Source organism: Phyllostomus discolor, chromosome 5, assembly GCF_004126475.2.
Source record: "Phyllostomus discolor isolate MPI-MPIP mPhyDis1 chromosome 5, mPhyDis1.pri.v3, whole genome shotgun sequence".
Taxonomy (NCBI): domain Eukaryota; kingdom Metazoa; phylum Chordata; class Mammalia; order Chiroptera; family Phyllostomidae; genus Phyllostomus; species Phyllostomus discolor.
Window position 1 is genome coordinate 17406812 of NC_040907.2, and position 25020 is coordinate 17431831.

The 25020-nt window shown below is 46.2% G+C and overlaps 1 protein-coding gene across 1 annotated transcript; it reads right to left on the minus strand.

Annotated features, from left to right (window-relative positions):
- Positions 1-111: 111 nt before the first annotated feature.
- WASF2 (WASP family member 2) lies at positions 112-22004 on the minus strand. Its single transcript, XM_036025579.1, is given in 10 exon segments — positions 112-4047; positions 4999-5155; positions 5157-5514; positions 7432-7584; positions 10237-10367; positions 11364-11481; positions 13613-13766; positions 14282-14416; positions 20385-20560; positions 21713-22004. Coding segments are annotated over 9 exon segments (1497 nt in total). The 5' UTR covers positions 20518-20560; positions 21713-22004; the 3' UTR covers positions 112-3889.
- Positions 22005-25020: the final 3016 nt, after the last annotated feature.

Below are 25020 nucleotides of genomic sequence, written 5' to 3' on the forward strand. Positions count from 1 at the left end.
CAGGCCACGGCCCCCAGCAACCGCACATTGATGTTTCTCTGTTTCTCCTTCCCTTCCCTCTCTAAAAATAAATAAATAAAATCTTAAAAAATACACACACACCAGAGGTGGTTGAGTGGCTACAAAGATTTTATCAAATTATTTAAAATATTGGCTTGTATACAGTTACATGGAATCTTCGGGTCACTGGGGAGCTGATGTGGTAGGCACATGAGCCTGGCTCGGAAGCGAGACCAGGCTGGGAGCCACAGGGCTTTAAAAAACTGGACATGCTTCTGAGGACCTGAGTAGTAGGGCAAAGGGAAAGGGCCGCTTTGGGGTTTGGCTGAAGCCCACTGCTCAGATCCCCACTTGAAGCTCCTTCTCCATCCTTGGGGAAAAGGGACCCATTTTCAGACTGTGTCCCCACTACATGTGTGCTCGCTCCCAAACACCTCGATGTGGCAAACACACCCAAGAATCCACTGGAATAGGTCCTTACAAATATGTTTATATCAGAGAAAAGAAGGCACTTTGGGAGCATTATGGCTCACTCTCCTACATGTACATCATTCTAGACAATAAGTGAAAACTGGTTAGTTTCTCAAGTGAGTTAACTGAGTAAAGTTAATAACATTGTTCCCTAGCACTCACTGAGGCAAGGTGTGTCTCTGAGCAACACCTGGTCCCCAGGTCAGCAGGACCCCAGTAGAGCTCAAAGCCTGATGCCCCTAGGAAGGCTGACTCGTCTCCTGAGCACAAGCCCCTGGCTTTGGGGCACTGTCCCATCCCCAGGCCTTCGAGTCAGGTGAGGGGTTTGCAGTGGGAGGCATGCTGAGAGCAGAGCCAGGACACGATGGGAATGCTTAAGCAGGGTCACCAAAGCCACAGAGACCTCAGTCTGTCCAAGCTGGCGCTGCAGAGCCGGAGGATCGGCGCCACGGGAAGAGATTTCACATTAGCCCTGACAACACCGCCTCAGCTCTGCGGTGACATTGGCCAGGGTCGTTTCTGAGGGCGCTCAAGCTTCCGGAGGCAAGCTGGAGCTTGGGGTGGCTGCTCTGAGCTTCCAAGGGATCAAGGGCCTGCCCCCTCCCAGAGGCTGCTCCTTTGGAATGTACTCGTCTCATAACTGGGGCAAAGCCACCAGTCACTCCTAACACGGCCTGTCCGTTGGAAGCTGGGCCCCAGGGCCATAGGAATGGGGGCGGGTCCCCTGGGCTGAGCAGACCAGGAAAGGAGGTGGCTCGTTGGCTTCAGTGCTTGAGTCCTTACGGGCCCAGTATAAATAATCACTAAACTTTGCATTCTACAATTACAAGAGTCCAAAGACACATGATTACCTGCATAGAGTCCTTTATCATCTTAAAGGACTCCAGGTTTAAAGAAGCATTTGGGGGGGGGGATTTGCACATATGCGTAAGCAGAGCCCAGAGGGCCTCTCAGCTGACTGGGCCCCAGCCCACCCCCCAGCTGAGGAGGCTTCCCAAGGCCGGCTGCTACAAAGCTCCGAGCTTGGCTGCATAGATTTTAATGAGAGCGTCAGGCAGAGCTGTGCTGTTGCTCTCCGGGACTTGCAGATCATTACCAAACCAGCTGTAGGATGAGAACACAGCACATCGAAACCCTAGGAGGTCACTGAGCTAATGATCTAATCCTACCTTCTGCAAGCAGTGCCCCCCCCACCCCGCCCCCAGACCTTTCCATCCTGGACTGTCCATTCCAGAAGCCAGGCCAACACCGCCCCCTTCAAGGTCAGGAATGGCACTGGCTCCCCCTTTTTCCGGAAAGGAGGGGGGTGGGGGTGATTTAGTCAAAGCCATTAGGCCCAAACCCTGGCCTGGCCAGGCCCCAGGACTCCTATTTGGGAGAACCACTGCCCTCTGCCTGTCTCTCCAACCCCTCCTGGGCTGCAGCCAGGGGCACCTTCAACGGCCATTTTAGGGTTCTGAAAAATGTACCTTCAGCTTCCGAAGTGCAAGGTGGGAAGCGAGGGAGGGGCACACATAGCCCAGCATGCTCAGCACCAGAGCCAGGTGCTGGCCCCGTGCCAGGGACACCTGACCTGGGGAGAGGGAGGAGGGCACACTCCAGAGCAGTCCCAACAGGAGGGCACGCTGGCCCTACACGCTCAGTCTCGGCCCTAGTTCAAGGGAAAAAGGCAGAGGGGGAGCGTTCAGCCAGGGCACAGCGGCAGTACCCGTGATTACACACTCTCCTCGAGCCGGAGGGGTTTATGAAGGCTTTGGCAATTACTACAACCATTTGCTGTGCTGGGTAGAGGCAGATCCTGTTTCTCTTTGTTTCAGGGCTCTGAAAGCAGGAGAAGCCAGGAGAAGCCGGTTTCAGCAGAAGAGGCTGCACAATAGTTAGGGCAGAAGAGAAGAAGCCTCACTGCCGGCCAAAGCTGACCAGTTTTTTCTGAATAACAGCACCTGTGTATTAGCTCTGGGAAAAAAGGGGAGGGAGGGAACATTCCCGTGTGTAGTGAGGAGGGGAGCTGGAAACAAGACCCAGAGCCCCTCTGCTTTTCAGCCCTCCTCACGGCTGCCAGGCCCCCCAGGCAGCTACCTGCGGTGGTTGCCAGCTCGAGAGACTGAAGTTTCTACAGTTGGCAGAACCTACGCTTAAATTGGGGAAATAAAAGGGGGAGGAGTTGCAGAGGAATTGAAAACAGCACCTGTCAAAGCTGCCCACCCCCTTCCTTCTCTCACTACCTCTAGTTCCCCAGAGGGGCAGCTCCCAAGGCCATGTGGGTGGCTAGTGGTCGCAAAGAGGAAGCAAAGATTTCCGAGGCTACACAGAAGGGTCTGAGAAGCACTGACGAGCCCGGCACAGGCCCTGGGCCCTCCTGCCGGGACCCCCACCTACGGTGAGGTCTGGAGCAGCACAGAGTCAAGGCTGCTCTGCCCAGGCTCCAGCAGGTGTCCACTATTTGGTCCCAGAAAGCACAGGTGACTTGGAATCAGAAACCCTGGGCTCTAGCCCTGTCACAATCCAACTGTGTGACCTTGAGCAAGTCAGTTCCCATCTCTAGACTTTAGCATCATTAAAAAGGCAGGACCGAGTAGTCCCCCCATCTTCCCCGCCCTGCAGTCCCAAGTCTTAAGCTCGGCTCCTGACATCCAGCAGAGGCCCAGATCCCTGTGTGTCAGGGCCAGTTTGGTCATAGGTATTAAGAGGTCATAACTGGGCTACAGTGTCCAGAGGCATCTGACGGTGAGAAAAGGGCATATAAAGGACACCCAAACACCACACTCAGGAGAGGCAGCCTGGGAGGGAGGCAGCCACCTCAGTCTTCAGAAAGGTGTCATTTCTGGGCAGAGGGGTTGAGACTTTCTTTAGGGGCACGATGGCTCCTGGAATAAGGGGGATCCAGACACACAAACAGCCTAGCAAAAGGCAGCCTCCCCCTGCTGACCGGGGCAGAAGGGTGCGGCAGTCTGGCTGTCGGGGCACGCAGCCTGCGCTGACCTCTCAGTGCACGGGAAAGGGGCCAGCTGTGTCCATGCAGGCTTTAGGGTCAGAAGGTAACTGGCATTATTCGAAGTGGCTGAGGGCAAGGATTTTGGGAGGAGACCACAGTTGAAAATGGCTCCTAGGGAAAGGCACCAACTCCACTTCAAACCTACTCAAAAGGATCAGCTTTGGGGTTTTCCCTTCTCTCCAATATGCAATAGTCACTTGAAGGGAAGAGGGAACACCTCAGGGCCCCGTGGGGCCTGGCCATGGGAGGTGGGAGATGCATGCTGATTTGGAGGAAGCACTTGGATATATCTTTGGTAGCTTCAGGGAAGGCTTTGGCCCCTTGATATTCTCTTTTTTCCTCCCCTTTCCCCCCAGGGGACTGCTGGGGTAGGCATCGAGGAAGGCAGGTAGGAAGAAAAGAGGTGGGAGCAGGCAGAAAGACTTAATCCGACCAGTCGTCCTCATCAAACTCGGAGGAGTCATCTTCTGAGTCACTGTACTCAACAGCAATACGACGGGACAAGATGGTGGCCACATCATTGCCCACAACATCCCGCTTCTCTTGCTCCTGCTGTTCCTCAACCTTGCGCAGCTGAAAGCCTAGTGGGAGAGAGAGAAGGGTTATGAAGAAGGTGAGTCAGTCTCAGAACCCATGCAGGGCTAAGAGGGGGGAGAATGGCCGCTGACTGGTAGAACATGGGAAGGGACAGCAAAAGAGAAGGATCCTCAGGAAAGGAGGAAGAAGGAAAAAACAAAAATGAAGGTTTATGAAATGGTGGCCCTGGTGCCACAGGTACGACTGAAAGACAGCCTGTCGTCCTTCCCCGTTTCCAGCACTAGGGCTGGTGAGGGTGGCAGCCCTCACGAGGCTCCGAGTGGGGACTGGCCACCACAGCCCCCTGAGCAGGCACACAGCCTGCCCGACTCGCTGACGCCCACAGAGCCCCGGGCTGTCCCCTTCAGACAGTGCTCTCATTCCCTGAGGCTCGCAAACAGGAAGCCACTCTAGCCCCCGGTACCCGGCCTGGACTCTGACAGAAAGAAAAAAATGCTCCATGAGGGTCAGAGGATGATGAGAGGAGGAAGGAGGGGAGAAAAGGAGACGGAGGAGGGACAGGGTTGGGGAAAAAATAGGGAGAAGGGAATGAGTGGGAAAGAGGGAAAGCGAGTAGAAAGGAAGGATATGAAAGGCAAAAAAGTGAACAACAAGGACTGGGTTCAGCTGAAGAAGTACCTGTTATGACAGTGATTCTTGTTTTTCTCTGGGGCACAAAATGGACACAAACAGGCACAAAGCACAATTTTCAAGGAGTTCAAAGATCCCAGGTTAAGAATTCTTTACTTTAAACCAGGGTGGAAAAAATCTAAATCCCCATATTTTTAGAGTAAAGTCTTTCTTCAGGCTGATCCGAGGCCTGAGGTCCCCACCTCTCTCCCTCCAATGAAAGCTATTCCCTGGGAAGGGAACAGAACCCCTCGCCCACCCTCCAACCAGTCACTCAGTTGCAGAAAGACAATGCTTCATGGTCCCGGACCACCACTGGGATTTACCTTGACGGATGGCTGAAAGCAAGTCGCTGCGGGCATCACTCACAGGAGGCAAGGAGGACTTGGACTTGGGTGTATCAGAAAGTGGTAGTGGTGGTGCAGCAGGCTGGCCATCTGGATCATAGCAAAGGTGAGGAGGTGGCCCAGGAGGAGGGGGGGGGAGGGGGAGGAGGAGGAGCCCCTCCTGTTGGTTGGGATGAGGGAAGTGGTGTGAGGGTTGGGTAGTCAGCTGCCGGTGGCGGGGGAGGAGGTGGAGGGGCAGCAAAATCAGGGTGAGGTGGGAAAGAGGGTGGTGAAGGTGGTGGTGGGGTCACTGGGGATCTAAATTCTCCAAGTGGCGGTGGGGGTGGGACATTTATCATTGGAGGTGGAGGTGGAGGGGCAGAGGGTGGAGCAAAGCCAGGCTTGGGGCCTGGTGGAGTGCCCAGAGGAGGAGCTGGTGGTGGATGGCTTGGGCTGACCAAACTGGATCTTTTGGGTCCAGCTAAGCCAGAACCCCTTTGGTTGTCTGCTGGGTAGCTAAAAAGAAAAAAAAAAAAAAGGCCCACCATTACTTTCAGGATGCAAATATCCACCTGTAGGCAAGTTAGTTAATCTACAAGCCTAAATTCACTGTGATTGACTATATCATTTCATTTTCGATCGAATGGAAAGAATAACCTGGAAATGGTCAGAACAGACTAACAATGAAATGGGCAGCCCTGTAAGGTAATGAGCTTCTCATCAGCAGAGGAGTCTAAGCAGAAATTGAGAACAACTACCTGAAGCAGTAGAGAGGGGCTGGTCAAGATCATCACCTAGGTTTCAGCTCTCTAAGAGAAGGTCCTCTCCTTAACCCTTCCTCTAAAAGGAACAGTTAGGCTTTCAAATTAAAAAAAGAAATTATTTATTTTTAGAGAGAGGGAAAGGGAGGGAGAAAGAGGGAGAAAAGCATCAACGTGTGAGAGACACATTAATCACTTGCCTCTCGCAAGGTCCCAAGCAGGCACCTTGCCTGCAACCCAGGCATGTGCCCTGACCAGGAACTGACCCGGTGACCCTTTGGTCTGGTCCAACCCACTGAGCCACACCAGTCAGGGCAGGAATAGTCAGTTTAATCCAGGAGCCGGGAATATGAAGACATGCAAGGTAGAGCCACCACCCACCCACCTTCTGTTCCTCAGGCTATTAACATTCACTAGATCGTACAAGGGCAGGAAACCCTAGCCAAGCTGACCAAACCTGAGCGGGGTACAGATTTAGGCAAGGTATTTTCCGAGTTCATGTGTAAAAACCTGGGAAAGAATGGAGGGTCTGAGGTCAGCAGAGACAGGAAATGGATGTGCCACCAGACTTGAGCTGGGCTGAGAGGATTACGGTGCACCTCTGCGGGGTCAGGCATGCTCAGCTGCAAGGTCTCAGGCCATGTGTGAGGCCGAGGGCTTCTTTTTCCAAATTTGTATCTGCCCTGCACTAACAGCTGCTCCTTAGAAAAGCATCCATCTTGGAATTTTCCACAGACCTTTGAGCCTTAGCTGCATCTGACACAAAAACCGGCAGGAAGTGATTTGGGAGGCAGAAGGAGATTTGGGATTAGTGGTTTCAAGAGCCAAGAAAAATGGGTTGGGGGGTAGGAGGGATGTGTGGAGCACTGCTTTGGGTTTCCAGCTGAGGGGTCCCCAACATATCCAACCTCTGACAGAACAGTGTCCAAGGAGAACAGGGTACCTGGCACCAGAAAGTTAAAAGTGACTGTGAGGAAACCGAAATACGAACACACCTAACGGCCCTTGCCGGCCAGCACTTGCTAACTCTTTTCCCTGTGTACCCCTGCCAGGGACACTGACAAATATCAAAATAAACAGGTTCTCAATTCATCTCTCCTTTCTCTTTGTTTCATTCTTTCTGGAGAGTCTATCCAACAGGGAAATGAACCAGGAGCAACAGGAGAAAAAGGTGACTGTCTGCTAGGTTCCTAGATAATTGGACAAGGTGTCATAAATATTTTACGGATAGTAAATTATACCGCTTCAGTTCGTGCTGAGTTAAAGCTAAGTAAAATACAAGACACTAGTTTGGTGACTTCTATTTTTTCGGGTGTAGCTCGCAGTACAGAACACAGGCTCTGGAGTCACAGAGCTGCTTTCCAATCACCCGGATTCTGCCTCTTACTGGCTCTGTGCCACAGGTAAGTTCACTGAACTCTCTGTGTCTTGCCATTTACTCATCTGTAAAATGGGTACCTATCTCAAAAGGACTCTTGTGAGAATTTAGTAACATATATACCATTTGGCACAATGCCTGGCACCTTAGAAACACTTGATAAATATTAATTATTTCTATTATCTAGACAGAGTTGCTTGACATTATGTTAGTGGTCCTGGCCTAGATCTGGAGCTCTGGTTTGTTCTTGAGTTTTTAACTACCCAGAGTAGATGGAAAGGTACCATCGTTTACCTGAATTCCACGGGAGGCGGAGGCAAGCTGTCTTCTGAGAAGGAAGAAGGTGGAGAGGTGGAGTCTGACAGTGGTGGTGGTGGGTAGTTGCTTGCATCCATATTTTCAACAGAGCCGATGCTGCCATTCTGGTACACCAAGGTGGGTGGGTACCTGACAGTGGACCCAACATGAAGACTGTCATTTAAAAGGTCAGTGATACTTTCATTTTTTTCTTTTTCTTTTAAAGATTTTATTTATTATTTTTAGAGAGGGGAAAGGAGGGAGAAAGAAAGGGTGAGAAACATCAGTGTGTGGTTGCCTCCTGTGCTCCCCCTACTGGGGAGCTGGTCCACAACCCAGGCATGTGCCCTAACTGGGAATCGAACTGGCAACCCTTTGCTTCGCAGCCCGGCACTCAATCCACTGAGCAACACCAGCCAGGGTTCTCATTTTCTTAAGAGACCCCTCAAAAATGTATCTGGTACAAAAGCTATCAGGGGGAAATAAAGTAAGTATATTCCCCATAGTTTTTGTTATACTAAAATTTTATACTAAGACTAAATATGCTATTGTTACCATCTCCCAGGTATTTCTGCTGGATTATTTGTAGGAATGGGATTCAGCCCAGACTACCAAAATTATGCTAATCCTTTCTCAGTGTTGGCTTCATCAAAAACCCAGCAGTTCTGCCCTGGCTGGTGTGGCTCAGTGGCTGGAGTATCATCCTGTACACCAAAAGGTCACAGGCTCCATCCCAGTTAGGGCACATAACTACCCTGGGTTGAAGGTTTGGTCACCAGTCAGGCAATGTATGGCAGGCAACTGATTGATGTTTCTCTCTCTTTCCTCCCCCCCACCCCCTGCCTCTCTCTCTAAAACCAATGAATAAATATATCCCCAGGTGAGGATTAAAAACAAAAATAAAAAAACCCAGCAGTTCTTTTAACTCCTCTCCCAAATGTTAGCCTTTGGGTAGGAGTAGCCTAACCCCAAATCCCAATGTCTGTCTGGTGGCAAAGGGCTAAGCCAAGCCCCAAGGCTAGTGAGGCTAGTGAGCTACAGTCACGTGACTGGTGCACAGCCTGGTTCTGAGGCCGGCAAGCCTCCGGAGTGCTCAAAGGCCAAGGAGGCATCTGACCGCAAAACCAAACTGAGGACGAGTGCAAGGTGCTGTGTGGTAGTCAGACACTGCCTCTGTGTCAGGACTCGTATCAGTAATGAGCTGCTGATTAGAGCAGGGTGCTAAGGCATGGTGCTGGGGCTTGCCTCGTGAAAACCTGCCCCTCAGAGCACTGGGCCCTGGATGAATTTGCTCTGGGTGAACAATAAACTTCCAAATAAACAAAAACAAACAAACAAACAAATGCCAAGCAGCAGCTAGCAAAATGTGGCCTGTCACACCCCACCTCCTTCTTGCCACCATTGTGAGGTTCTAAGGAACGCGTTTAAAATAGACCCCAGGGAGAGGAGAGTTGGAGGGAACTAACGGAATCGAAGGATGCACTGATGCGGAAAACCCCCACGGCCGGGGCCCTGCGAGCCTGGCACATCTCTTCACAGGTTCATCTCAAGCACAACCCGGCAGACAGCCATGGAGCCCGATCCCAAATCTCTTTGACAACAGGGAAATGGGAGGCAAAGTCCTTATTTTTACCATCCCCATTCCATAAAAAATGTAAAAAATTAAAAATAATTTTTAAAAAGCAACCCCACAAAATAGTTGGCATATACTAAATATGCAAGCTTCTGGCTTTGGAGTCACTAAACCTACGACAAGGGCCTGCCTGAGCAGGACGGGACCCCACAGAATCAAAACGGCCCTTTCACTGGGAGGCGAAGGTAACCGAGGCGCCCTCAGGGCCGATTCCCTGTAGAGAGAAAGGCTCGTTTTCCCTCTCGCCATCTTCCTCGCTCTTTAGAACAAACCTCTTAATCCAGGAAGAACAAGTGTCAGAAGTGTCAAGATTTTTAAAAGTCAAGATTTTCATGGTAGAGTTATTTCTAAAAGCAAGAACAACTCAACTCTTTCCTTTCATCATTCCTAGACACCCGGCACCAGCTGGCACGGTTCTCTGACAGTCAGGAGGCAATGTATTTAGGGGAAAAGCCAGGACGACACTCCACCAAGCAGTCGTGGTGACTTGACTGTGGATGTCACACAGGTTGGACACTAGCATAAGCATCAAACCGAGTTTTAAAACCATCCCCCGCCCTTTTAAACCTCTAGTGGGGCCTGGTATTGGGAAATGGGCTCAGACTGACACCCACCATGTCTCTGTGGAGATACACGGCCTCAGTGCCGGCTGAGTGACCTCTGCCACACTGCCTTGAGGTCCGCTTCCAGTCCCTCGGCCCGCCTCTCTCCCGAGACGGGCAAAGGCTGACGGAGAAGCTGCTTCAGAGATGTGCACGGATTCTCCGCCTGGCCGTCCCCCACTCCGGTGGAAGGCCCGGCTCTCAGGCACTACTTTCAAGCCAAATGCTCTGGAGGCCAAGGGCTCCCAGGACCGCTTTTCTTTCCTTTCCAGTATTTCCTCTGAGGCCCTTGGACAACCATCGTCTGGCAGAGTCAGGGACTAGAAGCCACAAACTCTCTTTTCCAGACCACTTCGGTCACCTCATTTAAACTGTGGAGCCTTGATTTATTTACCAAATTTTAGTCACCAGATGGGTGCACTTCAAAGTAGCTGATTAACAGTGGTATCGAGTGGAGCCACACAGCCAGACACCAGGAGCTGTGAAAGGCGTCCCACCACAGCAGTCCGACTGGCGTTTTCCAGCCCCTTCAAAGACTGCCACCGACAGAACAGAAGCATCACCTACCCCGAAGGCCCCAGCTTTTCTTTGGATTCCACAAATTCTTGTCCCATCTTCATCTTCTCCCACTCTTCCTTACGTGTCTTGATTTTACGTGGGTTTACGTTCCCTCTATTTGGATTATCCTTCTTTTCTTTCTATGATGAAAAGAAATAGAACATCCTTTGTAAAACATTTTCCAAAGTTCTCTAAATTCCACCCACCCTCACGGATGCACCCCCCGCCCCAGATGACTTGCCTAGACAACATATAGTAACTACAGAATTTACTGGGTTTCGAGTGACACAGAAGTCACTTAATCCAAACTACCTTCTGGGCTCAAACACCTCTAGTGATGAGAAACTCACTACCTTTTTGCGTAACTCATTCATGTTTTTGAGCAGCTCTAATTGTTAGGAAGTTAGTAAATAGCTCCTTGTTACTGACTCTGCCACTAACGTTAGTCAAGAGAAATGAGAAGTAATGATAGCTGTAGGTATCTGAGGCAGGTATAAAGAAATAGTTAAAACAAAACAAAACAGTCAAGGAGGGATTCTTCAGCCTGTGTGGCTGACTAGCCCCTGGCACTCTCTTGGGCCTCCTGTCAGCCATGCTAATGGGATTGTGAGGTTGTAACTGGTAGGTCATATATGCTTATATACATCACTGGGGGTCCAAGGGGAGAGGAGCATCTCCTGAAACTAGGCCTATGTCCCTCCCCTGCCCCACCCACCAGTAGTGAAGGTGTTAAGTGCTCCTGTTGCAAATCAAACACTGTACAGCCTTGTGCTGATCTCTGAGAAATGAGCTGCAAAACTGGCAGGGAAGGGACCAGCCTAGCTTGAATGTCCAGCAGAGCCAGGTGCAAATTGCAAGAGAAATAAATGGTGAATAGAAAAGTCAATTTCTAAAACTCAGCCTGAATATACTCAATTGTTAATAGCGCTGGGGGGAACAAACACATTTTTGGTGTGATTTATACTTTCATCTTGGTTGTGCTTGGAGTGGACACATTTTTTTTTTAAAGAGTTTCACCTGGCATCCAAGCAAGCAACCACTTGGAATGATTACTTCACATAAGACTGGCTTCCTTTTTATCCCCCCTCCACAATCGTGCCTACTGATGTGTAGAACAGAGGCCCCTTTCCCCTCACCCTATGCTTTCTCTTCTCTTTCATGATATCCTTGGTGTCCTGCAGCATCTTCTCCTTCCAAAGATCAAAGAAGTACGAAGGGTCTGTGTAGAATTTGAGTGCCTCTTTCCCATCGTCCCTGGGATAGAAATGAAGATAAGTAGCTGTCAGTAGACAGATGAGCTCCTAACCAAATCCAATATTCCAAATACCTACCAGTTAGCAGTTTTTACACTAAGGAATCAAGAAGTCATTCAAATTGATTGCACACTTCCTCTCCCATACCAGCATTCCAATGCCTCTTGAATGCCACCTCTGTATTTATCTGGGTTTTAAAGAACCTTAGCCTTACTTTCAATTCCTGGTAGAGGAATATGCATGGTCAGGACAAAGAATGGGCTACAGCAACAGGGAATCCTGATTATTTCTAATGATCTGCATGGCTACAGCCATCTTCCTGAGGATATCTGGATACCCTGGCACATCAGAGGGGGTTTCTGCCATTGGTTCTCTTCCCTCGCACCAATTTCCCTGGACCCTTTAGAAAGCATTTGTGGCTTCCCACCCACCTGAAACCTGTGCACACGCGTAGGTTCACATTTGTACACATGTATACATATATACACATCAATGTATATAAGTGGGCAGCTGTTATTCCTCTGAAAAGGGATAACCACAGCACTCCACCTTCTTGTTCTCTTCTAGCATAGCTCAGCACCTGCCCCCAGCTCCCCAACCACTAGGGGGCCCCATTGAGAAGATGGCCAGATGTTTTAGATGGACAAGCCACAAGATTTAATTACCATCTTTTAGTGGCTGTGACAGAATAGAGTGAGTTACTGAGTGTTAGGGTAGGAGTTACCTTTTAGACTCGATCATACTGGTTAGAATCCTGCACTTTGGCACCAGTCTCTTTCACTTTTGAGAAAGCATATGCTTAGGGGTGGACATTTATTTTAATACTATTCTGAACTCAAAGAATTAGAAAGGCAATTCTATGCCCTGGCTTCCAATCCTATCACAACACACAGAAAGCAGGTCCAAATCAAACACTAATGATTTTTATATTAAATCTTGTTGATTTAGCTACACCTTTTCTCATTTCTGTTAGGCAAAATTCAGATAACTGAAAGGAGAAAGTTAAAAAGGAAAACACCATTACCTAAAAAACAAACCTGTTTTATATCACTTGCTCATCCTACCCTACAGCACCCTACCACACTCCCTTCAGTATTAATCAAGTGTGTGCTCCCTTCTGCCCCACAACTCCTCTGCCCGAAAGCAAGCAAACGATAAAGGCTGCAGAGTCAAATCTCTGTCCAACTATGCCAGCTAGCCCCTTCGAAAGCCAAGAGACACAGTTTTACACAATAATAATATAGGAGAGATGCCATAGACGTTCTCGGTATCTGGGTGAGAAGCCACCATGCTCCCATCCCAGGCTCTCCGGATCGGGTGCGTGTCCTTGAATCTCCCCCCATAAGCTCTACTTTGCTGTATACCCATGTATCACAGAAGATACCTGCCTTCAGTTATCTGTAATTACTTTTTACCCATTCCAAAGATATTTATGGATGCAAGCAAGATAAATATTTGCTTTCTGCCCCTGCTTGGTGGTTATTTGCAGGATGGTAACACTACCAGACCATGAGAGGGGAAAGGCTTGAAGGTGTCTATAAGGCTACCTTCTTTTTTTAACATCCAGCCAGCAGTATAGGTCCTTTCAGAGGGGAATGCTGAAAGGATGTTCAGAAAGTGAACAATACTCATTTGGAAGAATGCCAGTCACTCCTTAAGCTCTGGAAGGACCCACAGGGCCCAGAGCAGCCAGTCCACAAGGCTGGCCCCACTAACGCGCCCAAACATCTGGTAATCTAGTGGTTTCCGGGTAAGTGGGAGCCTTGCTCGAATGTTGCCCCTGGGATGCATGCTACAGGACTGTCTTATAACAAAGTCCTTTTGGTTCTGTAATAAGTAAATTCCTTGGATGGAATCCAAGATGGACCTGGCCACACCAAATTAAACTCTGCAGCATGCAATACTACAGCAAACTTTCAAAATATATTACATTTACTATGAATTTCAGAAACCTGACAATAACAGGTCACAATGTTTATGTGGTAAATGTTAGCTTCCACTGCCACAAGCAACTCTGGGGTAGGTAATAAGCTTTTTGATACAATTCTCTGATGAAAACAATATCTTTAAATAAAAAGACAATCTAATATTTTAACCACAGGCCAAAAAAAGGGAGGAGCTAGCCAGGTTACCTGTAAGGGGTAAGGTTGTTGAGAGGTGGAGGGGCATCGCAGGTGTTGTATGTTTCCAACACAGGCACTGGGAGAGAGTTTCTGTCAAAAAGCTTCTGGTCTTGCGTGGTAGAGCTTCGGAAGGCCTTCCGGGTGTTGATTCCCTGCAGCGACACTGAGAGGGGAGGGGAGGCATCAGAAAGTGGACGGCAGGCTTTCGGAGCAAGCACTGAGTCACACCAGCCGGAGAGGCCTCAGCTGCTCCGTTTCTTGGCTGCGGCTGTCTGCAGCCAGGTTTTTTTCTCGGCCTCTGGGGAAGCCCCACAAGGCTGTCAGCAGCCCAGCCATTTCACGACCGAGCAAAAATGAGGCAACACAAAGGTTTACTATGTGGCCAGATCGCCCAGGCCTCTCCTGAGGAGAAATGAATCTTCCAAGTACTTTTATGGTAGCAAAGTAAGACTGGGGGAAGGGGGATTTGAGAAAGGGAATTGGGGGAATGGGAGAGGGAGTGTGTGGGAGTGTGGCAGAGCTAAAAAGGTTTCTCTGCCCCACCCAGACTGGTGTCATTTCAAAGCAGAACTCCATAGGTTTCTGCGATTTTTCCCCTCACTTTTCTTTATAAATCAGGAAAAAAATTCTAAGCAACTGTTCAACAGAGCCTGCAAATGCTGAGCTCAGCTTCCTTACCTTCTTCTTCCTTGGGATCCAGCTGAGTGACTTTAACTTGTAGGCGGTCAACCCTCTCAGCAAGGGAGCTTACCCGAGAGGCGAAGGTATTTGCCTGAGTAAAGAGCTCTCCAAAAATATCCTCTGCATATTTACCTGAAAGAAGAGAGAAACCAAGTCATTAGTGGATAAAAGTGACATAAATGGTCAAAAAACTGGCTATTAAAGATCATATTGCCCACCCCTCCCCACGCCCCACCTCAAGATGGGTTGGGTTATATGCAGGTGCTTGGTCTCGGAGGCGGGGACAGATCCTCCAGAACATGGACACTGCACATGTCCTATAACTAAGGGTCTTCTTGGCAAACTCTGTTTCTGAGCAGTCAGAAACCTCAAAGCAGGCTGCACAGGAAGGTGTAATACAAAAAAATGAATCCTGGAAGGGGAGATAATATGTCTACACGTTTACCTATAGCCCTAAGCCCCTTGCTACTCTGTAAAAGCACCTTGTAAAATGGTTCTGGAAAACAGATTGGTAGTTAGAAGGACCTTCTAGCTGTCTACAATTAACATGAAAAATAAGAAATTATACCCTCAGTGAAGCCTTAAAAGTATATTGAACAACCATGATGAGTAATGCTATCTTCAAGGAGCCTCAAACTAACTTATGAGCAACTCACAGCAAAGACTTACAACTTCTTCTAAGGAGTGAAAAGCTTATTTTATGTTTTATAAGCTACAACTTTGGAAGTCTTGCTCTATAGTCCTTCAAATCTACATCTCAGGGAAAAAGAGAAGCTAAACCTCCCTGAAAAACAACATACCAGTGCTCTCTTTCCACAATGTCTTTTTTTTTTTTTTTTTTTTTTTTAAGGAAAAGAAGAGTTCCGTAGATTTCTGTATTTTCAACCCTGGAATGTAAGGAGAATTTGCAGCCAAAGAAACATAATAGCAATTTGATGCTACCTTCATATTGTCATTCCAAGCCACAAAGCACATTCTTGCTAGGAATGAAAAGTGGTTCATACAAACATACCATCTGAGTTTTTTACTTGCACGGTGAAGGTAGGCTTAAGTGACTGTGCTCAACCAAAAGATAATTTCTTTGAGAACTATTTAACGTGGGCTCTGGTTTTTAGCTTCTAAACTTCTTTTATGCTTAATCCACACTTGACAAAAATTAGTCCAAAAGGCCAAAACCCCGCCATCTCAGGCGAACTGCAGCTCACCTTCCTAGTGTCACCTGAGAGTAAGGATAAGACCAATCAACTACATATTTTGAACTGCTGGTACATTTCGTCAATAAGGAGTTCCTATTCAAGGAAAGGAGCAAGTCTTTGTACGCTGAATGGTTTTGTTACTGAAACAACCATGGGAAGCTCCTGGGCTCAAAGGACTCAAATTGGCTAACAAGCTGCACTTCTACTGGTCAGGCTGAGGATCCTACCTGATCTCTGTCCATAATATGGCAAAGTTCCTGTAAAAACCACATTGCACCATGCTCGTCCAGGTAACAGAAAACTATGAGTGTAAGGTTAAAGCAGAGAAACATGCAACATTACTTGTGGAAAATAAACCAGGCTCAAAAATATCTGTTGCCCATATAGCTGTTCTGGAGGAAAAGAAAAACCCAAATTAATTTACCTTTAGGTCACCAAGAGAGCACCCAGAATTTCCTGCTGCTCGGGGAAGGGAGAAGTGACAGTGGAAGTAGAGACTTACTATGGCACAGGGATTTTCAAGATAAAAATCTCACAAAGAAACCCAACGTATAAAAACAGTAACATGGAGAATGCTATTGGAAAGAGAAAGTGGAGTGGTGTGAAGGTTTCCCCACCATCACATTGTACCGTGCCCTAGGCATACTTAGAACTACAAGATGATACATGGAGAAGCCATGGACTTCAAAATATAGATTTAAGTCTCAGTTTTTTCTATTTACACTTGTGTGCTCTTCAGCAAATCACAACCTCTCAGCTTCAGTTTCCTCATCGGTAAAACAAGGATGACTGAATCTACCTCACCGAGTTGCTGTTAAGATTAAATGAACTAAAAATGTAAGCTGTTACAATGAGATTCTTCCTTATATTGCTCAACCATATCAAATGACTTTTAAAAGTGGGAATTAACTAAATATCCCAAGTTGTATGCTTAGAGGAAATTTTAAATACAATTCCAGTCAGTAATTTGATAGTCCCTATTCTTCAAGTATTAAAAATTAGTCTGACCTCAGGAGAAAACCAGAGTGCCTTGTTCTGAGTTAAATTTCACTCATTCAGGTTACAAGATGGATCCACTATGACATCAGGACATTCATAATAGATACCACACTTTGCAAAAGATTTTGGAAGCAGTAATCAATTTTTTTTCCCTTTGCAGTAGAACTCTTCAAACAAAATCTTATGTTGAACTAGAACAGGTGAAACTGATTTAAAAAAGGTGAAGCTCTCTTGTTGAAGTCTGAGTAGGAGCCTTGGAGCATGCCCCTCCCCCCCCACGTGCACACACGCATGTGCACACACACACACACACACGCACACCATGTCATGGCCCACTACACATGGTTAGAAAACCCAATATCAGAGCATGATTTCTTAATGACCCTTGTGGGGGTCCCACTCACCTAGGTGGTTAACAGTGTTTGCTGACTGGCTGTGCCTTTATTGCTAAGATATGGCAACCTAGTATGTGAAATACCAATCTCACTGCACTAAGGGAAAATAAGAATTCTGGATATGCTATCACGAAGCAATCCACAGCTGTGGAATTTTCAGTTTTGCGCTTTATCCATTCCATAATCACACTTTCTTTACTAGCCCGAGCACTTGTGGTTCCAGTACAGTGCATGAGGCCAAGACCATGACCTCGAAGCACATGTGAGCCCATTCCTGTGCCCCTCTCTGCTAGATGAAACCCTAGCATCTTTCAAAACCTGGTTCAAATGTAACCTTTTCTATGCGGCCTGCCATGACCTTCCTTATTCGCACCTGGGCTCCCACTCCCTATAAACAGTATTCATTCCTTCCTCTTCTGTGTTCGCTGTGCACCAACAGCATGAAATGCTGAAGGGAATACAGGTATGACATTCACAAACATTTACTGAACTCCAACAATACACGATTTCTGCCTTCAAAGAACTTTTAAGAGATATAGATAATTTTCAATATAACATGGGAAGTAATAATATACGAATGTAACAGGAGCTCAGAGGAACACTCAGTACAATTTTAAGGAGAAAATCCCTAAGCTGGGCCTTAAAGATCAGCTATAAGGATGGCAAGGGCTCTCCAGGCAGGGGGAACAGCAAGGGCCCTGCGTGGAGGCATGAGAGTATGCGCTGAGAGGAATCTCATGTAGCTGATAATTCATTCTTTCTTCTTCCCTTTTCCTCCCCTCTCTTTTTTCCTTTTAAAAAAGTCTTTTTAAAGACTATAAAATGGAAGAAGGCATATTGCAGAAAATGAGGCTGGAAAGGAAGGCCGGTCTTGAAGGGTCTTGAATGCCAGACCAAGAAGCTTAAATAATTCCATAATGAACAGGGGAGATAGTTACTAACATTTGCACTCTTAGTTTAAAAACACTTTTTAAATGACAAAAGTAAGCACAGTCTTAACTTTTAAAAATTCAAACAATTCAGAGTCATAAAAATAGAAAGTGAGATTTGTGTTTTGGGCAGACCATTGTGGCAGGGGTACAGGTTTAGGATTTTTAAGATATTTAGATTTCTAGATTTAAGGGGGTTGATCAGAGAAAGGAAGGCCAGAGGGAGGCTAGGGTAATAGATTAGGAGAGAGTCAACAAAGGCCTGAACCAGGGCCCTACTGACAGAGACGGAAGAGGACTGAGATGAGAAATCCTTAGGAAGTCTGACCTGCCTCTCACTGGCTGTTGTCTCTTTAGGCCAGTTACTTATTTTTTTGAGCCTTCATTTCTTCATCTGAAAAATGGGAATACTACCACCTACCCTCACAGAATTATTGAGGATTAAATGAAATACGTTATGCCAAGATCCTATTTAAGCCTGGCATAAGGTAGGCAATTACCAAATATGAGTTCCCATCTCACCCTCTGCCCATTCTCCCCTGAGGAACTGTTTATTTCTGTCTCTTCTGGTAGATTATAAGCTGCTGGAAAGCACAGATCATTTCTTTTTTTTTCTTTCTTTTTTTAATTTCTTGATCTTAGGGAGAGAGGAAGGGAAGGAGAGGGAAAGGAAAAAAGAGGGAGGAAAAGGGAGAGAGAGAGAGAGAGAGAGAGAGAGAGAGGGAGGGAGGGAGGGAGGGAGAGAGAGAGAGATCGGTTTGTTGTTCCACTTATTTATGCATTTATTGGTTGCTTCTTGTATGTGCCCTGACCAGGGATCAAACCTGCAACCTTAGTGTATCCAGACAATGCTTTAACCAACTAACCAACAGAGCTACCCAGCCAGGGGCAGAAATACCATTTCTTATTATGGCTGTATCCCTCAGCATTTGGCACATAAAATACGTTCAGTACATGTTTATAGGATGAATAAAGGGTTGGTCAGCTGCAGGATGTAAAGAAATCTTGTTTCTGTAGGCACAAGCTGACCCTGGCCCTCAGATCAGCTTCCTTCAGATGGAAGTGGTCTGATCACAAGTGGAAGAGTGAGAATGGCATCCATCACCACTATCCTGAAAAAAACACCTGAGAGAGAGCATAACTCCTGCTGAGTGAGAATAAGAAGCATCATTAGCTAGCTGTCCTTTGTCTTATGGAGAAGGAACCAGTGTGTGATTGACTTCCACCCATTTGGCCTTCTCAGGGTGACAGAAGCAGAAATGATGCTTTTAAGAAGCAGTGAGGCTCTCTGCAGCCTTCATGTGCTTCCTTGTCAGCCGCACTGCTGTTGTACTGCTGTCAATGTTCCTTTGTGTAAGACAGGCATCGACAGGGTTTCATTTCTTCATGACACCCCTCCAGGTTTCCCTAAGCCCCAGATCAACCAAGATGGTCTCTGAGCTGGGTGAAGGCTTAGGAATCTTGGACCCCGTATATCATCTGGTCACTGAGCTCTGTCTCCTCAGGCCCCCATTTTAAAGGCAGGGCCTATTACCATCTGGGGGAATGCAGGCTTTCTTGATATTCCACTGCCTTCACTAAGGGCAGTGATGCGACAGCAGGGGTGAATGTCTGAAATAATTCACACGAAGATGCCTTTGCGAAAAAAGATCACTAAAATGGCATTTTGACGGAAGTTCTTATGGGGAGCTGGAGTGGCACTAGATAAATGCACAGCCTATCCAAGCATCTGTCCTCCCCATACCTCAACTTCAGGCAAACAAATTCAGCTTGATTCAGAATGAAATCCAAACCACATGCATGTACCCCACCCAACACAGTCTCATTCATTCTTGCCAATTAAAAAATAAATTACAGTTAAGCTGGCTTTCCCTCAGCTCCAAAACAGACTGGGCTACTCCCCCATCTTCCTCCTAGAGAATGGCTACAGCTACAATTTGTGTCACTGTGTGCTCACGCAGCTTGCAAAACTCCCAATACCTCAGAGACTGCAGAAGTAATTTGTACCCTGAACTTGGACCTGGGGGCTTGCAGCACAATTAAATGTGTACCATGGTAGACAAGTCTGCCAGAATCTCTCTGAGTGCATGTTTGCTTTACTCCTCTTTGGGAAGAAAGGGGAGGGGGTGTGGAATGTCGGGTAGATAAAGCCTATTGGCACATTTGAGGCTTCAACAAAAGTCAGGCTACATCGAACAGCTCGTGCAATTACAGACACATTCCCTAACCCAAGATACTGTTCTGTGAACCTCCCACTTTACACACAGAGAATTCTGCTCTGTCATTCCATCTGCAGTTTCTGCTGCAGCCCTTCCTGCCACCCTTCCCACAGATTTCTTCTGAAGCAGGTGGAGAGGGAGGTGGAGGGAGCCTAGAGGGTGGTAGCAGATGAAGACAAGGTTGAGGGGAAGAATCTGTACCAAAAAGGAGTCTCTCTTTGGGGAAAGGGAAGTGGGATGCATTTTTGCATTACCTAGGGAAGGCAGATGGGGGAGAAATAGGAACACGGGAGGAGAGGGAAACTAAATAAAGAGCACCAACGACCCCTGAGGGCAAAGCACAGGCTCTCTGCGGCACTCACTCAGGCTGCCCAGCTGTCGGATGACATTTGCCAGGCTGATGTTGGTCACGCATTCCAGCTCCTCGCTTCTAACGCTAGGCAACGTCTGACGGCACAGGTGCCTTGGCTCGATGTTCCTCGTTACTAACGGCATGGTGGACCTGCTTCAGGCAATGTTCTAAATGATGAAAAACAACCTAAAAAAGAAATAACAGGAAAGTATTACTCAACCACAAATTCCAGGCACACAGGGCTGTGTGAGTCTCTTTCTCTTTTGTCTTGATATGATCTAAAACAGCTTTTAAAAAAAATCTTCTCTTTTGTTCTCTCTTTTTTAAGACCCATCCTCTATTCTCCCCTGCCCCCCTTTTAAGGTTTGCTAATAGAAGGCTTGCTAGATAAGTTTAGAAATTCTGAACTGGAGAGTGCTGGCTAAGGTACCACAGCAGCATAAAAAACCTAAAAACCTTAAAATAACAACAATGCTTCAACCAACAAGAATCTCCAGAGGCAAGGAGGCATGTTCAGAAAACAGCCCATTCAGCAGATTCTAGATGTTACAGATCCTGTCCTTGGGGAGTCCATAGCAGGACAGAGCGGATTCCAGATGATCAATTACAAGGATCAAAAAAGAGCTTCTGTCATCTGATGATTTCCACAATGACTAATAGTGATTCCACTAATCTACATGAGGACGTAACTTCTCCAGTTCTTCCCTAATGAATGACTGTTAATATACGACTAAATACTAGCTGCCAGTATCCATTAACACTACTAAAGTTTAGTCTGTAAATTGACAGAAAGAATATCAAGGAAAATTTTACATGTTCAATGTCAAACATGACGCTGAGCAAACCGTGCTTTAAGATTCCTTAGTCCTTTCTCTTCTGCCCAACAGCTCCCTTTCTCCCTCCCATCCGGTCCAACACACCTGGGCCAAAAGGCTCTTGAGACAGCAGGAAGTGTCTGGAGCAGATCCGGAAACCTTCTAGTTACTGTTTCTTCTCCTGTCAGCTGAACCTTTCCCCCAGGAAATCCCCCAGCACTTCAGGTTCACGCTGAGCTATTGTTTTAGAGTTAATTAACAAATTCCTAGCTTTACAAGGATAGGGACGGGTTTTAGTCTCAACAAAATGGCTATGACTCCAGCCAAGGCACACTGGGCTGTGGTCCTGTTTCCCTATCTTGTGAAACTAAAGACATCCAAAACATCTAGTGATTTTCGTGCTAGGGGAAATGGCAGATTCGCTTCAGACAAAAGAGGTGAAACATTAAGGTAACACACCCAAGTCCCCAATATTCCAAATTCTTCTTAAGCAACAAAAAAAGCAAAACAGAGGTTTACTTACATCAAATCTTATAACACCAGTTCATCACCAAAAGTTGATTGTGGATACAAAATGCTTACACCAAGCTAAATACCATAGATCTTAAAAGCGAACCAACATACTACCAGACCAACGTTTTTTAAAAAGCCCTTCAGCCTCCAAGAAGGAGTAGAACCCCTTTGAACAGACTGCTCCTTGTTATGGACATTCTGATCTGCTAAGAATAAAAATAAAACAGGAAGCTAGCAGCTTGGGGAAGAAGATTTCCTGTCACCAAGAGCAACAGCCCAAGAACCAAGAGAATCAGCTGTTTGCTCATAACTTTGAACCTCCCTTTAATAGGCACTGTGTGGCAGCTGTGCCTATCTTTGGGGTGCAGAGGTGTTTCCTGAATATTTGTCTACTGTCTAAGGAAATAATTTTCATTCCGTTCCTCTGCTAAGTTCCCCTTTGACTCAACGGGTTTTCTAACCCAAACTCTGGACTTTCCCTTCCAGTCTAACTCTTTCCTCTTTTACTTAATGTAAAGGATATAAGGTACTAAAATTCAATCTTTAGTAACTCATGGTAAAAAGAGAGTTTAGAACAGCAAAGGAGGCAGGAGGTTACAAATAAAAGAATCTCACAAGGCTCTCTGTACACCATCTCGGGGATGCCCTTAGACCCCCATTAATTCAAGCTTTCTGAAAGAACCAGACATTCAGAGGTGCAGCCAGAGATGACTGAAAACAGCCACTGTGATTCCCCCCATTAGCAGTAATTTCAGTCTTGTTCCAGCTTCTCAGGGGAGCTAAGGGGCCAGATCTCCTTGAAATTCTGTGTTGAATGTGACCACTGACAGGGAATTCCAGAAGTTCTCTCTGAACACCTAATAGAAACTGGATCCCAGATGGCTAGGTAAATGCCAGACTGGGGAGGCAGGGGGTCGGGGGCAACTTCTATGGCCTTGGTGCTTTAGCATTTATGCTTTTCCAAGTGCTTTGGGTAAGCATACACAAATGAAATCAACTCTATGTCATCTGGGTGGGATTCACCTGAGACCAATTTTCAATAGTAAGATGGCTTCCTCTTGCCCAAAAAAGCCAGTTCCTATAACTAGATAAAGAGTACTCGAGAAATGACAATAATTCAAGGCCCTGGCCAGGTAGCTCAGGTGTCGTCCCAATACACCAGGGCTGCAAGGGTTGCAGGTTTGATCTCTAGTCAAGGCACATACAAGAATCAACCTATGAATACATAAATAAGTGGAACAACAAATCAATGTTTCTATCTCACCCATCCTCTCTTTCTCTAAAATAAATAAACAAGCAAATAAAATTTTAAAATATGACAATAAGGCAATAACCATTAAGCCAAAACAATTAGAAAAGTGTATCTGTTATTAAAAACTCATTTAATGTTTCAGATCCAATGAAGAGAGACACAATTCCCTATCAGATGGGATTACCTGCATCACTGTTCATTTTTGTTTTGGATAATCAAGGTTAGTTACATTTTGCATAAGAAGTATGGAATTAGGCCCTGACCTGCATGGTTCAGTGGGCTGGGTATATTCCGGCAAAGCAAAGGGTCACCAGTTTCAGTTCCTAGTCAGGGCACATGCCTGGGATGTGGGCCTGGTCGCTGACTGGGGCACATGCAAGAGGCAACCAACCGACATTTCTCTTGCACACTGATGGTTCTCTCCCTCTCTTTAAAAATAAGTAAATAAAATCTTAAAAAAAAAGAAGTATGGAGTTATGAAAGATATAAATTACAATAGTAACTTGACCAAGAAAAAAACCCTACCTTCTGGTCAAGATAAACTTAGAAATGAGCAAAGACTTCTAGGCTCTTGACTCTCAACTTCAAGCTGTAGAACAGAGTTGAGATATATTGGGTCAGTACACTGACTCTGACATTTGAAGCTGTGTGATGTTGGGCAATTTTCCTACAGACTAAGTAGTATACTATATATAAAATGTCCATTACAGAGCTTAAAAAAAAGTAGTTATTTGTAGTTCATGAACCCCAGGCAAATCTTCCTGGAAAATCAATTTTATTCACTGATAAACATTTTAAAAACACTTTTAACCCTGGACTTATTATGTAATAGAATGCAATAGTCACACACATTTAAAGATGAAACCCCAGACTTCAATGAAATGTGTTGGGTTTTTTTCTGGAGGTTGTTCCAAGTCATGCTTCTGGACCCACTGAAGAACATACATTTTTTCTCTCCTCCATTCCTACTGGGTTCCTCATTTGAACCACAGAACAAAGAAAATGATTAGAGTTCTATTTTTTTCAGTTCTCAAGATTGTACATAACTAGCACCATCCCAGACGCAGTGACAAAAAGCTAACACATTTACATACAATGGATGCCTAATGGCATCAGGGTTTAATTCTCTCCTGGAAATCCAGTTGAGCAGGGCTCCTCCATCATCAGGAGTCCTTTACCAGAAAATCTGTGGAACAATGGGTGTTGAGGAACCACTGAATAAAGAAGTTAACACGATAAAATTTGCATTTTACACAAGTCATTCTAACAGAAGCAAAGAATTTGTATTTGGGCAGGAAAATGCTGGAGGTAAGAAGACCAGTGGGGAAGCTGTCACTCACAGGCTAAGAAGGAGGTAATAGAAATGGAGAGGCCCACCAAAGCTAGCAAATATGAACGGAGAAACTGAAGACAGGTTATAGGGGTGAGTCCTGCTGTCAAAACTCCTGATAGTTTTGTACAGTTATACACAAGAAGTGATAAAATGTAGGTTTATCTATTAAAAGTTTCATAGAAAAAGCTGAGTGCTAGTGCCAGTTACAGAAATGAAGAGAAAGTGAAGAAAACCAAGAAAGTAGCGATTCTTAGCTGAGAAAAGAAGTTCTGAATACATGGAAGAATACAGAATGCCCTGTCTTTACAGAATCAATAAAGTTCTTTTTCAGTTATACTTTAACTTAGTTAAGGAAAGTATATGATATAGTGATATTTGCTAATTCGGGGACTTGAGAAGGTCTTGCTTTGGGGGATGTTACATAAGAAAGGAAGTAAAGTAGAACTACTGAGAAGATAAAAGCTACAGGGAAGCAGATTTCAATGCAGTTAGCTCCTTTTAATTAGAGCTGTTCTCTCTTTACAAATTATGATTTCCCTGTATCATCCTCTGGGTGACCAGCTATCAGGCATGCTGCAGGAGACATTCCTAGACTGTAAGAAGATGCTGATGCTGACAGGTCAGACTGGATGGCTTCTACACTGCCTTCTAAATCAAAGATGAAATCATTCTCACTCTGGACTACAGTTTCCTCATCTTCAAAGTCCCTTTGGACTAAGCTAGATAATCTTTA